Raw genomic sequence first — 18,358 nt, forward strand, 5'->3', positions numbered from 1 at the left:
CTCTATGCACCGTCCATCAACAGGTCTGTCAGTAAAGGAGCATAACCCCAACCAGGGACAAAGATGCAGGAGACAGGCTGGATTCAGGCAAATGGAAGACGTTTATTTAAGCAAAAACCAGTTAATGCAGGGAGAGGACCAAAGGAATATCCCTGCATCTGGTCTCCATGTATGAACTCAATTATTCTCTTAATCTTTCACTCAAATCAGAAGAGAGGTCAATGACACACACTGATTTTACAGTAAAGAACATTTTTCTTATACATGGAGTTACAATGATCACAGAAAATGTGGTCACTATGTCCTTGCCTCTTACTCTGTTTACGCAATCCTATAGATACCTAGTTAATAATGGATAGCCCCAAAATCCCATATCTTATGGCGTTTAACAGACACTACAATTTCTAGGCCCTGGGATCTTCCTATGCCTCCTATACATTCACATTCCAAAATTACTATCTATACTCCTTCAGATCTGTTTCCAGCTGTCTTATCTCTAAGGACAGCTTGAATTCAATTATTCAATGTATTCCATGTGCTACCTTTATCAAATTTAGTTCCTCCTTCTTTGTTTCCCACTGATATAATGATAAATGTAAAAATACAAAAAACAGTTTTAACTTACTTGCTCTAAGATTTGTAACACTGAATGGTTATAAAATATTAAGTTATACAGCTACTTCTACTGTCAGCACTTTGTGATTAATGGTCTGTGAACAATCTATTTTGTTCAGGGCGTAAGAGAATTTGCTTCCTAAAGCTAGTTAACTTCACATTTATGTCAATACTTTTTCTTTAATAATGTTTATTATGCTTGTTTTTTTTTCCCCCATTTTATATATATATATATCTAACTTTATGCTGAAAAGTACCCCATGATTCTCTGAAGAATCTTTAACAGGAACTTTTTAAAAAAAAAATTCTGAAGTATTCCTAAAATTTAATTATTAGAAAGTAACTTTAGCTGTTGTTCTGGTAGCTGCTTAGGGAATTAACAGGCTGCATCTCACACCAGCTATTAATTTACTGGGACAATTATTATTTTAGCGCTGGGACAGGCTGCCTCACCTTGGGCCCAAGCTTTTTCATACCATCAGCGGTATCTGAACCAGATGCTTCTCATAAGAGACTGGAACCAAAGTTGCACCCTTAATTAGATTAGATTACTTACAGTGTGGAAACAGGCCCTTCGGCCCAACAAGTCCACACCGACCCGCCGAAGCGCAACCCACCCATACCCCTACCTTTACCCCTTTAACCTAACACTACGGGCAATTTAGCATGGCCAATTCACCTGACCCGCACATCTTTGGACTGTGGGAGGAAACCGGAGCACCCGGAGGAAACCCACGCAGACACGGGGAGAATGTGCAAACTCCACACAGTCAGTCGCCTGAGTCGGGAATTGAACCCGGGTCTACAGGCGCTGTGAGGCAGCAGTGCTAACCACTGTGCCACCGTGCCGCAGGTAATCTGTAAAGGTTCCCCGGAAAAGGATCTTAGACTAACCAAGGTCTTGTGCAAACCTAAGGGTTGGGGTCTAAAGCGACTTTTATTAAAGACTGGTTCTGCAATCACTGAAATGGCCATAAGAGTACTGACCTTCATTAGGACCAGGTCACCATTTAACCAGATGTTTATTTTCATTGGTTCCGATTTGGATATTGCTAAGCAATTTAACTGTTCCAAGCTAGATGTAGGTAGACCTTCTAGGGTGTGCACTCTCCTCGATACCAGCCCGAGTTCTCTTACTCAATTCAGGCTTGCTGGGACTACATTGCTGTCTATAATGGCTTGTTGACCTGGATCCTGAAGAAAATGTTAACCACTTGGCCGAAGCTTGGCTTCATTTTGGGGTTTTGCTGTGGGCTGGCCTAAAGTCCCTCTGTTCAGGATATGTCCTGCGAGGCTATACAATTGCCTTTATTCAAGTTGTGCTCCCCCTAACTCAGAGCCTGGAAAGGGTGTCCACTTCCATTGACACACCCTGGAACTCATATGCTCCATTTGCCATATTTTCTAATGACAAAGCGAGCTGGAGTGTTTATTTGAAATCCAATTGGGCTTCAGGGAATAGATGCTGCTGTATTGTTACATAATTAATCCCATATACAAAATGGTCTCGCAGCATCTCATTAAGGGTTAAACCAAAGTCAAAAAGTCTCTATCAGTCATCTTAACTTCATCAAAATCCCAACAGAGATTCCCTTGGTTCTTGAACTGCTGAGTAAAACTGATAGCGTTTTAGAATTGGAGGTGGTTTGCGGTGGTAATATTCCTTAACTAAATCTGCCAAGTATTTAAAGAGTTCAAAGTTTGTGCAAAGATTTGTAGCTCGCCAAAAACGGATACCCGCGCAACTTCATCAACAGATGCCTAAGAGAAAGGCCACGGAACGAGGACATACCACAACCAAAAGGACCAGCCACACTACCATACATCAGGAGCATCTCGGAACTGACAGCCAGACTACTGCAATCCCTAGGACTCATAACGGCACACAAAGCAACAGCCACGCTCAGACAACAACTCACCAGAACGAAGGACCAGATACCCAACATGAGCAAGACGAATGTAGTGTACAAAATACCATGCAAGGACTGCACTAAACACTATATAGGACAAACAGGAAGACAGCTAACAATCCGCATACATGAACATCAACTAGCCACGAAACGACATGACCAGCTATCCTTGGTAGCCACACACGCAGACAACAAGCAACATGAATTCGACTGGGACAACACTACTATCATAGGGCAAGCCAGACAGAGAACAGCCAGGGAATTCCTAGAGGCATGGCATTCTTCCACAAACTCCATCAACAAACACATCGACCTGGACCCAATATGCCAACCACTACAGCGGACAGCTGAAACTGACAACCGGAAGCGGCAGGGACAGACCACTATAAACACCGGAGGAAAAATCAAAGAAGCGCTTCGCAGGAGGCTCCCAAGCACTGATGATGTCGCCTAGCCAGGGGACGAAACGTTTGCAACAAAAACTTCCAGCTCGGCGAACAGAACCACAGCAAGTATTTAAAGATTTTAGTATCAGGTGCCTCAGGAAACATTGGGCTCCTAATAACTGAGAAAGCTGCAGGTCAATTAGATAGCAAGAGAATTACTCGTTGCTTTTCATCAGTACCAATTTCATTTGTCAGAAAAAAAAACATTCTTTCTACGTACTGCACCCAGTCTTCAATGACAGGATCGAATGAGTCAAGCTTCCCAAGTAACTGCATGATGCCAGAGACATTTTTACCAACGCAAAAGATAAAAACTTTGTCCACCCCAAACCAATGCCAGCACCTCATCACAACTCAAAGAAGACTGTTGAGAGCAAATTTCTTCAGGACCTTATTTTTTTTCTCATAGCCACTGAAGTAACTCCACAGAGGCAGGTATCTCACCACTACATCACCCTTTATTTACATGTACAATGTCTTTACAGTGGTCAGGCTTCCTCAGAATGAATAGAACCTCTGACACTCCGGTTTATTGTTTTCTTCCTGGAATGAGGAGACTCAGATTCCTGTCCCCACCTTGCGCACCCCCCCGCCCCCTCCCCAACATTGACACTGTACCCTGAGGCTCCACCAGTTGTACTTATCTTATCCCCACATCACCCATGGCTTTGTGTCAATATGTACTAACTCAGTAATGTACTGACACCATAATGCAAGAACTTTATATTTTCCAGAACTCCTGTTTATACTTGTCAGGCAAGGCTCCCTGAATGGGGCAACTGACCTGGTCCAATCAGGGAACTCATTTTATGGAGGTCCGCCTGGCTAACCTTGCCACAATCACTGCAAAGATATATTAATACTTCCAATTTTGAAACAGCATTAGAGCAAAAAGATCATTTTAGTATCTCTACAGTAGGAATTTGACAAATCACTCTGGCTTGAATTAAATTGGAAATATTTAACATTTCATTACAATTCCAGGTAATGCACTTGTGTAAATCATTGCATTGCTTACCTTAACTGCACTTGAATTGACTGCACGCCATTCTTTGAACATCTTGAAGAAAGCATATAAAAACTAAGCTTAATATGTTTTATAATAATTTGTGTAAAGAAATTACACATGCCTCTAATACACAGCCCATTCTAAAAGAAATAAATACACATAGTATGGAGTTGTGGGAAGTCGGCTCAACCTTCCCCATAATCTGTGGTAAATAAGTTGAAACACTACCTTTTGCCTCTACCAGGCCAAGCAGACATATGGGAAAACAACAGATTATAGCCTTGAAGAAAATTGACAAAAATCCTGTGCAAAATCAATATATTGCAGGTGCCCTAACTGATCTTCAAGTTTTCTCAATTGTGAGCTTTGAAAATTGAGATAATTCCCTTGAATGTACAAAAATTCTGAAGGGGTTCGACAGAATAGTCAATGAGAGTTGACCGTTTAGGACTGAGACAACGATGTATTCGTTAACCTTGTCCTTCCAGATGGTAGGGGTGTGTGTTTTGAATAAAGTCAGAAAATCAAATGCAAGAAGTTAGAAGTCATGCTGCAAGTATACAATGGTCTGGATAGAGCAAACCTTGTGCACTCTGCTCAGTTCTTGGAAAGTGGCAGTGTAGATTTACAAAATGTTGCATATTTTCTGAAATTTAGAAGATTTCGGAGTAATTTGATTGAAGGTTTCAATATTTAGTGGACATGTTGACAGAAATCATACATTCTGGTTGGGAAATTTAGGAAGAGGAGACAGACCCTAAAATATCGAATCTTATGGAAGTGAAGTTAATAAATACTTCTACATACAAAGGTTAGTAAAATTCTGAAACCTTTCCTCAAATGTAAGTTGATGCTGGATGAAATATTAAAATTAATAGATTGCTGGAGTTATCACGAGCAAAAGGGTCAGGTCACAGATGAGTCAGTCATTCTCACCAAATGCCAGAGAGAAAAGTCTTAGACATTGATTGTTCAATGTTCCTATATCGGCTGATTTGTGTGTGTTTCCTCCTTTCTTTCTTATCAAAAAGCTATCCTACAACATAAATCATAATGTTGGCTGAAGAATTGCTGTTGTTTTCAAGGAATTAGATTTATAGGAAGAAATTATTGCAGAAGCTGTAATCTGTGCTGAAAACAACAAATGCTGAAGATCACAGTGGGTCAGATAGCACCTAAGGAGAGAGCAAGCCAACATTTAGAGTCTAGATGACTCTTCAACAGAGCTTAAGTGAAATGTAGAGGTGGCACCATTTGTGCAACAGTTTAGGGGTTTACGGGTGTAGGGCGCTGATGGAGAAAAGATGCTGATAGCTCAGATTAAGTGCTCCAGTGAATCACAGTGCAAAAAGTGGAGGAACAACATCTCATTATCAGAGTAGGCACTTTGCAGCCTTCGAGACTTAATATTGAGTTGAACATGTTTAATTTGTGAATCAGCTCCCATTTCTTCCCTTTCTTTTAGCTTGTTATCATGTCCACCCCTCCCCCATTTCCATTATTGTCCTTTCAAATCTGACAGGAGACACCTTTATTCTACCATTCTCACATGCCAATCACTTAATCTGAATTATCAGAATCTTTTCATTATCAGCACTCTACACCCATTAAAACACCAACCACCGTACCAACTTTAGCATAAATACAGCCCCCTCCACATTTCACTTCGCTCTGAAGAGTCATCTAGACTCAAAACATTAGCTTGCGCTCTCTCAATGGATGCTGTCTGAACCGCTGTGATCTCCAGCATTTGTTTTGTTGTTTTCAGGCAGATATATACTTCAGTTTAGAGACTCAGGACATTTGTGGAACCTCATTCTAAGAAATCATAGGCTAACTCTTCACAAATGAATAACCTCTACTGGAGCATATACTTTTATTAAAAAAAAACTTCAATTGGAAGTCATGAAAACACTGAATGTGTTCTACTATTTAAATCGAAAAAGTAACAATATTTTCTACTCACCCAGAGATAATCTGTTCTCTCTGTTTATCAGTTAATGTAAAACTGAATTGATTCTCTTGAATCCTTTCACTAGTAGTTGGAACTAAAAGAAAAGTCAGTGATTAAGATTATTTTGAACTGCAGCGAATCATAAATGCAGCATTAGACAAATTTATATTCCTTATTTTTATACTAAGGTAGATATAGAATGAATTGCAATAGTTCATAAATGTGTCACAAAAGTACCAAACATTTATCCAGAAAATATCAAGATCATGGAAGGAGGAATATTAAACTGACAAAGAAATGCTTTACATTTAACATATTAGACTGTTCAAACCGTTAAATTCAATGAGTAATTAACTTAATTACCTAACTTCCTTAAAAAGGTGGAGGAGTAGAACTAATCATTCTGTAATTCATGGTATCATATTTGTACTATACTATTACAAAACCAGATCTATCCATAAGAGACAAAATACTCTGCTCAAAATCTGAATTTATAGTAGGTGACTGTTTTTTAGCAATTCAATCTATTGGTTCTATGATAATTAAGACAGACTGACTGCTGAAAATGTGTTGCACAGGTAAGCCAGAAAGAAGAGCAACATGACAACCAAGGGAAAATAGCGGAAATGCATTCCCCCCCCCAACCACCACACAAGCTACCAGCTTTTGAAATGGCTTTTTTATGGAGTATTTTGAGAGTTGGCAAGAACACAGGTCAGTCTTATCAGAGGCTCAGTGCTTAGTGTGCTGACTGTTTTGCTATTTTTAGGTTTGTTACACTGTGATAATGGCACTTGCCTATTTTCCTCTCATATTACTTTGTTAGGGATGAGTATAGAAGTCAAAGAAATTCAAGGGTAGGCAGCTGAATAGATACGAAGATAGGGAAACAGCAGTGGGCAAGAGTGAACAGATAAGCAACCTGGGCAAATCGCTAACAAATGTTCTCAAAGATCTACTGGATAAGACTGTTAATGATCTAATCACCACCAGAAATCCTTTCATGGACTCCAACCTCAGTTATCAGAATTACAACTGACCCCGAGAATCCAAACAGTTCAGTTGACCAGATAGCTAGAGTATAGTGCAGAATGACAACAACAGTAGGAGGTTCAATCTCATACCACTACTTCCTGGAGGCCTGCCCTTCAAGCTAAATAATCAACTGTCTCTTTCTAATGGAGAGTCACCTCTTTTGGGGACTAAGGCTCATTACCCACCTATTAAAGACTCCAAATGTTTAAAATTAAAAAACAAGATCACATTTTAGGGTAGTGTTTTCTAAAATATAATAGTAAATGGTAATTTAATTGATATTTTCAAAATAGAAATTATTTATTGATTGTCTGGCGTAGAACTAGGAAACAGATTCAAAATAATAAGGAAACCTCATGAGTAAAATTAGTAAATATATTACACACAAGTTTGGATCTTTCTTCTACGAAGAGCATGTAGATGCTGAGTTAACAGTAATTTTAAAACTGAGATGGAAAGATTTATTATTAAAACAGAAATATTAAAAGGAATATAGGGACACACACACGGGTCACAGATCAGCTGAATAACCACCCCCCCCAAAAAAAAAAGGCTGCTGAATAGCCTTATACCTTTTTTAGCCCCACATTCCTGGACAGCACTCTTTTACATACTTTCTATAATCCAAAAATGGACTTTCCCTTGGGGACCTGTTGTTTATACTTTTTGTTGCCTCTAACCATTGGCTTTTTACCAGAGGCACCCAAACTACCTGCACATCGACCCCCTGTCAGCCTGACTGCTCGGTGTCTTCTCAAAAAAAATCCAACCAGTTAACATTCACCACCACCACCTTCTACATAGCAGAATTTGTTTTCATATTGAACAGTGTATTCTCTTACTCCACTCATTTCCTCCAAATAACTGTTGCAATGAAAACCCACATAGGATCCTGGCTAAGCCAATCTTTACATGGCATGTGAAAACTATTCTTTATTTCAGTTCAACACAGGTCTGATACCTCATAGAATCATAGAGTTGTACAGCACAGGAACAGACCCTTTGTTCCAAATTATCCATGCTGACCAGATTTCCTAAATTAATCTAGCCCCATTCATCAACATTTGGACCATATCCCTCTTAATCCTTCTTATTCATACACCTATCCAGATGCCTTTTAAAATGCTGTAATTGTACCAATCTCCATTTCCTCTGATAGCTCGTACTATTCACACACCACTCTGCGTGAAAAGGTAGCCCCTTGGGTCCTTTTTAAATTGTTCCCCTCTCATCTGAAACGTATGCTCTCGAGCTTTAGACTTCCCTACCCTGGGGAAAAAACCTTTTCCATTCCCCTCATGATTTTATATACCTCTATAAAAAAGGTCAGACTCAGCCACTCCAGATCTTTCACCAATATTTTTCTAAACCTATCTGTGCCAGTTTCTGCTCTCACTACAAAATCAAAAACAACTTACTTTGGCTTCTAATATGCCTCTCACTTGAAGACAAGTCCTCTGCACTATTTCCACTTGCGCAAAACCTATTACATTTCTCTTTCTTCAGTTCTGAAGAAGTGTCAGCAGCTTAAATTCAGTTGTCAAGCAGTTTTTGTATTTTATATCTTTATTATTGCTTTTGATAGGTCTGCCCATTTCCTTCAACAAGGATTTTTCCCCATCTTGTCGGTTGATTAGATCCATAACTGCATCCATTCCTACACTTCTGCAATCATTCTGGCCCCACGTCCCATAATCAGTTCCCTTTGTCTTCACTTTAATTCAGAAGTCCAAACTAAAGCTCTGGCGGCGAACTTATTTGCAACCACGGAAGCATGGTAGAACTTAAATATATTAATACAGATGGAACAAAAAAGGAACTTTGGTCATAGTGCCCATGAAAATAGACAACAGCATAGAAAACCCATCTGGTTCACTACTATCCTTCAGAAAGCTGTTCTTAACCAATTTAGCTCAGGTAATGTTTCAAAACCAAAGCAAGTGTTTGGGTCCTGAAGTGGTATTCAGTTGTATAAGAGTCAAAAAAAATGTGGTGCTGGAAAAGCACAGCATGTCAGACAGCATCCAAGGAACAGGAAAGTCAACATTTCAGGCATAAGCCCTTCGTTGGAATGTGGAGGGGGAAAAGGGGACTGAAAGATAAATAGGAGAGGTGGGTGTGGGGCTAGAGGGAGGGAAGGTGGAAGGTGGGCTGGTGATAAGCAGATGCAGGTGGGAGGTAATTCTGACAGGTCAATGAGGAGGGTGGAGCAGATAGGTAGGAAGGAAGGTAGACAGATAAAGGGGGTGGTGCCAAGTTGGAGGGTTGGATCTGGGATAAGGTGGGGGGGGGGGGGATTTGAAAACTGGTGAAGTCAATGTTGATACATGTGGTTGTAGGTGCCAAGGCAGAAGATGAGACGTTCTTCCTCCAGTTGGCGGGTGGCTTTGATTTGGAAGTGGAAGAGGGCCAGAATTTGTAAGACCTTGGGGGAGTTGAAGTGTTTAGCCACAGGGCTTTGGAGTTATTTGGTGTGTGTGGACCAAAGATGTTCCCTGAAACACCCGTGAGTTGGCACCCTGTCTCCCGCATGTAGAGGAAACCAGTTCAATCGCCACATCTCAGGCACTAGAAATGACAACTGCACACCATGCCATGTCAACCCTGTAGAGTCATTCTAATTTCTGGGATCTTGTGCCGAAATGCAACGTCCTGTCCCACAGATCAGTAAAGCAACAGCCTTAGCTAGTCAGTTATACTATAGAATCAGACCTTACAAGTGATGGGAATATTCATCCAACATTGTCCTAACAACAGGGCCGATCCAATTACAGAGAGCAGCAGTGTCAAAAAGTGATCATGGAAATCCTTGGAGAGTCTGGAGTGCACAATGTGTCATGGGATCAGGTTGAACATTGAAAAAGAAATCTCCTGTTCATTCCCATTTGCTACCTTGCTTTAGCTGATGAATTAGCACCACTCTCTGTTAAACACCAACTAGAAGAAACAGAGGGCAGCAAAGGCACAGGATGTAATCTGGACTTTGGGGGGGGGGGGGGGGGGTTCATGTCTACCATATTGAAAAATATACCCGCTAAACTGGAGGTCACAGCAATGTTACAGTATGAGGCCATTCAGCCTGTCAATTCTGCACCAACTCTCAATAAGCAATGCAACTAGTGACATTCTCCTATCTTCTTCCCATAACATTGCACATGCTTTTCTTTTTGGATAACAATCTAATTTTTTCTTAAATGCCTTGATTAAATTTCTCTCATCACACTTCAGGTATTCTGGAATTTATAAACTCACGGCTTCTAAAAGTTTCTCATTCAAAAGTTTTGAACAATCAAATTAGCACCACTACTGCTACTCATGAACCCATTCCATCAGTGGTAAGACAATGGTTGCAAATCTACTTTTGATATTTTTCCATGCTCTTGTCAGTGGAAAAAAAACCTAAATCTATCCTAAAGTTATTCAATAAGCCTGCCTCCATCAATCTGAGGAAAACAGATCCGCAAAATGGTGATCCTTCCAAGAGAAGACGTTGGCCTCATCTCTGCCTTCAATGGGAGACCCCTTAGAGTGTTCCTGGTGCATCCACTGTTTCTTTTGCCATTCATCTTGACCTACACATTGCTGGGAACAGTTTTTCCACCATCAACTCTGTCCAGACCCCTCATTATTTTCACAGCTCCGAGTAAATCAAGGTTTTCTCTTCTTCAAGAGAAGCAGTCCCAATTTTTCCAATATTGGTCTGCAACTGAAACACACCTTCACATCTTTCCCAAAGTGTGGCACCAAGTGTAACGGGAGTAAACAAAATAGACTTGATCTCACCCTCATATGGATTCATCTGTATTGGTAGGAGTGACCACTGCTTGTGGAGAGATATCTTATATTCACACGAGGATCCCTTTATCATATTATACAACATAATTACAATGCTGAATAGAACAGATTCAGAACAAATTTGGAAGCTCAAAACTGCATATGCACGATGAAACATAGGTCAACATCCAATGGTTATGGAGCAAGATGGCAGAACAGCAATGATGTCACTGGATTCCTAATCCATTTGCTACAGCAAATGCCTTGGGACAATTGCACTGTGAAATCTGAATTCTAATAAATCTGGAAAACAAGAGCTAACCATCTGTAAAACTCACTATGGAATGAACGTCAAATATTGTAAAAAGCCATCTGGCTCACTAATGCCCAAGGGGAAAGAAATCTGTCGTATGCTGATTCCAGACACACAACGTGGATGACTCTTGACTGCCCTTTTTTTTTTCAGATTAGATTACATTACATTATAGTGTGGAAACAGGCCCTTCCACCCACCCATACCCCTACATTTACCCCTTACCTAACACTATGGACAATTTAGCATGGCCAATTCACCTGACCTGCACATCTCTGGACTGTGGGAGGAAACCGGAGCACCCGGAGGAAACCCACACAGACACGGGGAGAACGTGCAAACTCCACACAGTCAGTCGCCTGAGGCGGGAATTGAACCCGGGTCTCAGGCGCTGTGAGGCAGCAGTGCTAACCACTGTGCCATCGTGCCGCCCACAAAAATAGCTTTGAAATAGCTTAGCAAAATAGTCAGGTCAAGAGCAATTAGGGATAGACATCAAATGCTTTGCCAGGAGTACCCACAACTAAATAGAGAAGAAAAATAAATTGCATTCAAGTGTAATCTAACCTTGTGGCGCAAATATCCTCTATACCATTCGAGAATAAAACCTGTATACAGAGTAATTAGTGTAGAAAGAGCACACCAGAAGCACATCAAAAAATGAGGCTCCAACCTGAAGTTACAGGACTACATGTACATCAAATAGTGGAAACAGATGATAGATAAAGCTATATGATCACACAACTAATGGATTAGATCAAAGCTCTGCAGTCCTGCCACTTCTGGTAATGCATTGTAGTGGACAATTCAACAACTAACCAGAATGCACTAAAAATATCTTGGCTGCCACAAGACAACTCTTACTTCAATCAACTGGCTAGGTCCCAAGCCTTCCTTTCCCACCAGAGTCCCAAACACTCCTTTAAAGTGAAGCATCGTTAATTTCAATGCTGACTCTGGAAAACCAAGACATTGCAAGATAAGATTCTGTTCAATTTCTGACCATAACTTCTACCATTTTTTTTAAACCGCCAATGAGGATACTTCTGCTTTTCACACTTATAGTCATGTAGATCCATCTTGTTTCTTTACTCGTTTCATTACCAACTCCTTGTCTAGCACCTGCAGCCCTTGTTATTTAAATCGATTGTTTCAACTTTACTGCAGACCACCCTTTTTGTTTTCTCCTCCTCGCTTTTCCCTCCCTGTGCTTGCTTAAAACCTGTTACAGCTTAAAATGATTTTTTTTTAGCTCCAATGAAAAGGTTTATCCATTTGAAACTTCAATAGTTTCTCTCGTCAGATACTATGGGATCAGCTGAATATTTCCAGGATTTTTTGCTTTAACTCAAGGTTCAGGCGATGGATACAAAAGGAAGAAGAATGGTTTCTGAATAAGTAAGCTAGAAACAAAATAAGTTATTTCTCCATGCACATGAAAGAAACAATTTAAAAAAGAGACTAATTGTTTTAACAATCAAATTAGAAAACTGGGAATGGAGACCACACTGAATTAAACAAAAGAAACATTAAATCATTTTTTCCAATTTATTTAACAGTGAAACTGGTGATCTGCAAAGCTTCATGGATGTTTTATTATTTACTAACTAATAAAGTTATTTATATCATTCTGAACTATCAGAATATGTGCACTTGTAGCACCATAAACCTTTGGGTAGCTGGCACTGTATTTTAGAAAATGCCATCAGTTGTGTTCCTGGGGTGATTCAATATTTATAAGGTGAGGATGGCTTTTATATAGGAAACGATGGAGAAAATTCATCAGGACCATTGAGAGGAAAACATGTCTTTCTATTCATACCAGTAAAGTGAAATGTAATGCTATTTGAATACAAGAACTTCAATCTTATTTCTGCAGCCCAAAACCAAAATCAAGTCAGTCGGGAGAAGCCAAGCACAATTCTACTCTGGTCATGACTTTATTTCCAGGATTCGACTTTTGTCTTATGGTGCGTACACTTTATTCCCTTTCCACACCAAAATTTAGGTGTTTAAAAAATACTTTCAAAGTGAAATTAATTGTCTAAAATGGAAATGTGCACTCTACACTGCCAAAGGCACCTTTCTCTTCATAACAAACTGATTGGGAGAGCTGGAAGCCTGAACAAAAATGTTTGCCAGTTTATAATATTAGGATTTGCACATTTAAAACCATTCTAAACAGGTTTTTGGTTATAATACTTATTTGAGCAACATGATTGAATATCCCAAAAGTATTCAGAAGTCAGTCATCATCAGCTGCTGAAAAGTTGCTGTCAATCAGTTTGACTTTCAAAGCATTAATCACAATTAAAGGTCATTTACTTCTTTCTTTAAGGCTAACAGCACATCTAGTTTCTACTTAGGGGCAATGCAATAGATGTCTAGTTAAAATGTGAATGGGTCTGAGAAAACCTCAATTTGAATTTCTGTGGAATTTCAGTCCAGACATGGAGATATTGTACATTTTATTTCCATTGATAAAAATAGTGAGCAGTTACAAATACTGATATATCGTGATAGTTAGAAAAAGGAGAGCAAGAAACAAATACCAGCAAAGGCCAATTAGGTTAGACCAGCTTTTGTTTCACAGTTCAACCAGCATGTCCAGAAAACCCAAGTAAAAGTAGGAATGCTCCAAGCTGGATGCTCCTTTGTGAAGTACTAGATTTAAAACAAATTGAGGGGTTAAGGATGCATGATTGTGCATATGCACAATTGTTCAAACTGATGATCTTTTTCAGTAATGCAGCCAAGAAGCAGCTGGAATTCTTCTGACTATATTTCAAGCATCCACCTGAAGCACTTCAGTGTGATGTGGGAGAAAGAATATTTGCCCTGATGAGAAAAAAAGCTGCCTGACCTGCTCAGTGTATTCAACATTGGTGCTTTTATAGAAAACAATTAATTTAACCGGTTTATATTTATGACAACTTATAAAATTCCATACAATGGAAACAATTGGCTACTGCTTGCCTCTTATGTACACAAAAGATGAGCCAGATGTACCATTATGGCAGTCTTCAAGTTTTACAATGTTGCACAGATTCCAGCTGCAAGGCTGGATATTCATATAATCTAAACGCAGTTCTACACTATATGGAAAGAAAATAAAAATTAGATACATAATTTGTGAGAAGATTTGTAGCTCGGGTGCTCGTTGCTGTGGTTCTGTTCGCCGAGCTGGAAGTTTTTGTTGCAAACGTTTCGTCCCCTGTCTAGGTGACATCCTCAGTGCTTGGGAGCCTCCTGTGAAGCGCTTCTGTGGTGTTTCCTCTGGCATTTATATATACATAATATAGACCAATCTAGAATTCACATTTGTAATCTTTATCTAAAAGGCTTTGCTGCATGTTCACAAATGTAAATGACTTCAGCATTCATTTGGTTATCTTCCGCATACATATGAATTTGAAATTAAGATACTTTGGATTCATAGCCATTCAGGGACATTCTAATTCTGTTACAAATAGTTAATATGTTGCTTGCACTGTAATGTCCTCTCAGACTTTTTGCTGAGTGAACAAAATGAAAAAGAAGCACAAGTGAAACTGTCAACTTTGATGCACATGGGATCAAAGAAATGCATTTCTCAGTAATATGTTTTTGAAATCTGCATTCAAGAAAGATATTCAATTTATCTTCAGTTGCTACCAGAGGTAAGACTAAAAATAAAACAGATGATTTTATGGATTTTGATAAAATAAAAATGCTGGAGAAACTCCAGCTTGACATCATAAATGGAAAGAAGCAGTTTTGATTGCAATATGACTGTTCTGAAGAAAAGTTTTATTGGACTTGAAACACGAGTTAACATTAAGTCCATTATGACTTTTCTTCAGAACAGATGATATTAGAATCAAAACGTTCAACTGTTTCTCTCTACAGATCCCACTCGATCGAAGTTTCTCCAGCATTTTGTTTTTTGTTTCAGATTTTCAGCACCAATACATTGCTTTTAATTAAACATCTGAATCTCTAATAGAAACAGAAATTATTAGAAATGCAGCAAAAGACTGAATTCAGATGTGCTGTGTACAGTTCATGCTTTCAATAGACAGTCATCAGTGACCATGAAGCAATTTTCTTGGCAGCAGAATTTCTCAACTTCTTAAGTGTTATTTATTCTTTCACAGGACACTAGCATCACTGCCAAAGTGTACATTTATCAATTCCTAATTGCCTATCAGAACCTGCTAGTGAACTGCCTTCTCGAACTGCTGAAGCCTCTGAAGAAATTGCTCTCACTATGCCAGTTGACCAGATTCTGGTTCCAGCATTGGGAGAACTGAATATGTTTCCAAGCCAGGACAGTGAGAGATTTAAGAAAATTTAGGAGACACTGGCATTCCCATTAGTTTGCAGTTCTTGTACGTATGAAGTTCAACATCACAGCATTCAGTTGTGCAGGATCATAGCACATTAACTGAAAATATTAAAAACCAGCAGACACTGGGAGTCAAAGATTTAATTGCTCCTTCCAATGTAGACATTGGAAATCGAAAGGTCAGCCCTAAAACAAAAGTTTTGCTCTTGATCAGAAGATAAAATCAAATCAAGAAAAATCAGGACATGCTCTTTTCTCATTAATTAATTGAAGACATGAACTTCCCAAAATTAGAAAGCCTTATTCTTGATGACATATTGGTTTCTAACCAGAATCACTAAGTTAATGATTTAATACACTAAAAATCTACAAAAAGGTCATATCTTCAAGTGCATTTTAGGTCTTCAAATAACATATGCTACAAAATCAAACCTGTACTTTATTCAGACACCAGTCAAGGGGCAATAGTCTGCAAACAACTGACTGAATTGGAGTGGGGGAGGGGGGGGGGGGGGGGGGGGGTGGAAAGAAGAACAGCAGGGTGTTCATTAAAGACTACCATTTGAAGTGACCCAGTATTTGGGATTAGCTATTGATGTGCTCACTATTCGCAACTATTTCTACTCTCACATAAACAGCAAAGCAGTGTAATGATTGCAGAATTCTGACAGGAGCCATAATCTTCAAGAAGGAGGAAAACAAACATATAAAATTGTACAACTATTATAATTTGAAAACTTAAGAATCACTGTTTCAATGAATTCACTGGGAAACAACTCAAAAATATTAAAACGATTCAAATTGAACATGATAAAGCATATATCATTCAAGTGAAAAGAAAATCAAATTTGAATAATGGCATTTCCCTTGCAACTCAAGCAAAGGAAAGTGGGTGCTTTTGCCCCATTCATAAACTAATAAAGGTATTAAACCTACCTAGATCTGTAGGTTTCATCAGATCATCTAGTATTTCGTAGAAAGGCAATTTTGTTAATCTCACTTTGGATTTTGTATCAGCTTTTCCAGTGTGACAATTTGGAACAGACGTTCTGGCATTCAAGGCTGCCTCTGAAGAATGCAGAGGAAATGTTGGAGCAGGCGGAAGTTGCTGACACTGTGCATTTGAGGACCTTGTACTGTAGCGATGAGCATGCAAGTCTTGGATCTTCTTCAGTATCTCTGAGGAACAGTTGTTCCTTACCAGCTGTAATGCACGTGAGACCAATTCATGTTTCAGCCCACTTTTGTTGCGTCCTGCAAACCCCAAGAGTACCTGAAGCTCAGATACTCTAAATCCCAGGATCATATTCTTTTTGGAGGCATTGGGGGTGGGGAGGAAATAAACAAAGACCATTAATACAATTAATTGAGGCATTTCAATTATTGAACTTTACAGTTTACATAAATTAAGTCCTGTAGAAAGAAATATACTAAATCAAATATCACTCAGGAGTTTAAAAATGATACAGATTGACATTTCAGTAAATCACTGGGGGACTGCAGCAGAAATCATACAAATCTACTGCACAGAAAGCAGGCTATTAACAAGGAGCCATTTAACCTAATCTCACTTTGCGGTGCTTGGTCCGCAACCTTGTCAGATAAAATATTTCCAAGGGGATTTAAAAGCATATTTTAAATGTTATGAGAGTTTAATGCCTCCTTTCAGACAGTGAATTCCAGGATCCCCACTGCCCTCCTAAAAAAAAAACTCTCCTGCTTCCCTTTTAAACCTTCCACTCAAATCTATGCCTTCGCTTAGGAACCCCTCAACCAAAGAAAATTGGACCATATTTTCCCATTCTATTAAGGCCTATCCATTTAAACGTTTCAACTAAATTGCCTCCCAGCCTCCTCTATTTAAAAGAAAATAACTCCAGTCTAACCAATTTTGTCTCATGACAAAATACACCAGTCTAGGCAACAATCAGAAATTTCCTCTGTCTATCTCAGAGCACTCTCATTCAATGTTTAGTGGCCAGATTTGTGCCAATTACTCAGCTGCGGCCTAAACAGCTTTGTTTTAAAAGATACAGTTCCAGCATCTCCTCCTCACACCAACATAGTATATCTCAGCTAACAAAGGCAAGAATCAAAAACATCTTCTTGACTCTATACCTGCCCAGTTCTTCTAAAGAATATGAACATTTGTAGCTCAGGTGCCAGTTGTCATTATTGTAGATGTGTTCACACAGCTGTAAAGTTGATTTGTAGACATTTCGTCCCGTCTGGGTGACATCTTCAGTGCTTTGGAGGCTACTGCAAAGTGCTGCTATACCGTGTCTTCTGGAATTTGTGTGGTTCTACTTCCGCTGCTTCAGGTTGTTTGCTGCAGTGGCCAATACAGAGGAACCTCGATTATCCGAATACCAATTATCCAAAAATAAAATTATCCGAAGGAGATCTCGAGGTCCCGACAGAAACATTACATACAAAGAAGTGTCCTCAACACTCATCGCGTCTTTTGTTTACAGTGATTAAAAGTGCTGCTGAGAACAGTCCTGGACTGATGGGAGCACAGACACTTGTCTCCAAGTGACTCACCTTCCATCCCCTCCCTCTCTCCCCACAATTTCCCTGGAGTTCTACACAGGCATGTACCCTAAACCCCCCTTCACCAGATAATCTCTAACACTGTTCTGTACAGGACAAAGGGGGAACCTGTCAAAAAGTTGTGCAATTTGGGACTCACCTCCCCCAAAAGACAGTAGTAGCATCAGTCTCCTTGTTGGTGTCCAGTCTGGCTGCCCAGTAGGAGCGGCAGGGGCGGAGGCAGGCCAGGGGGCGGGCAGTGTTGGATGGGAGAGGGCTCACGCTTGCTGTGCTGCTGCTAGTCTCTTGAACAAGGAGCAGACTTAATAGAAAACTCCTGAGCCTCTGAGGAAAGGCATTGAATCGATTCACCGAATAATCAATTATCCGAACGAAATAGTGCCTTGCCCATCTTGTTTGAATAGTCTAGGATCTTCTGTATA

General features: G+C 39.6%; 1 protein-coding gene across 9 annotated transcripts in view; it reads right to left on the minus strand.

Annotated features, from left to right (window-relative positions):
- Positions 1 to 18,358, minus strand: part of LOC122565178 (E3 SUMO-protein ligase PIAS4-like) — a 127,796-nt gene that overhangs the window by 66,732 nt on the left and 42,706 nt on the right. For all 9 annotated transcript variants that reach the window (XM_087976165.1, XM_043720882.2, XM_087976161.1 and 6 more), the window contains 3 exons: positions 16,320 to 16,692; positions 5,947 to 6,028; positions 3,990 to 4,031 (listed from right to left, as the gene is read on the minus strand). In XM_087976165.1, coding sequence (XP_087832291.1) covers positions 3,990 to 4,031; positions 5,947 to 6,028; positions 16,320 to 16,692 — 497 coding nt within the window. The remainder of the gene's footprint in view (positions 1 to 3,989; positions 4,032 to 5,946; positions 6,029 to 16,319; positions 16,693 to 18,358) is intronic.

This window comes from Chiloscyllium plagiosum, unplaced genomic scaffold, assembly GCF_037043375.1.
Source record: "Chiloscyllium plagiosum isolate Xiang-an unplaced genomic scaffold, Cpla_swu_hap1 HiC_scaffold_28, whole genome shotgun sequence".
Classification (NCBI taxonomy): domain Eukaryota; kingdom Metazoa; phylum Chordata; class Chondrichthyes; order Orectolobiformes; family Hemiscylliidae; genus Chiloscyllium; species Chiloscyllium plagiosum.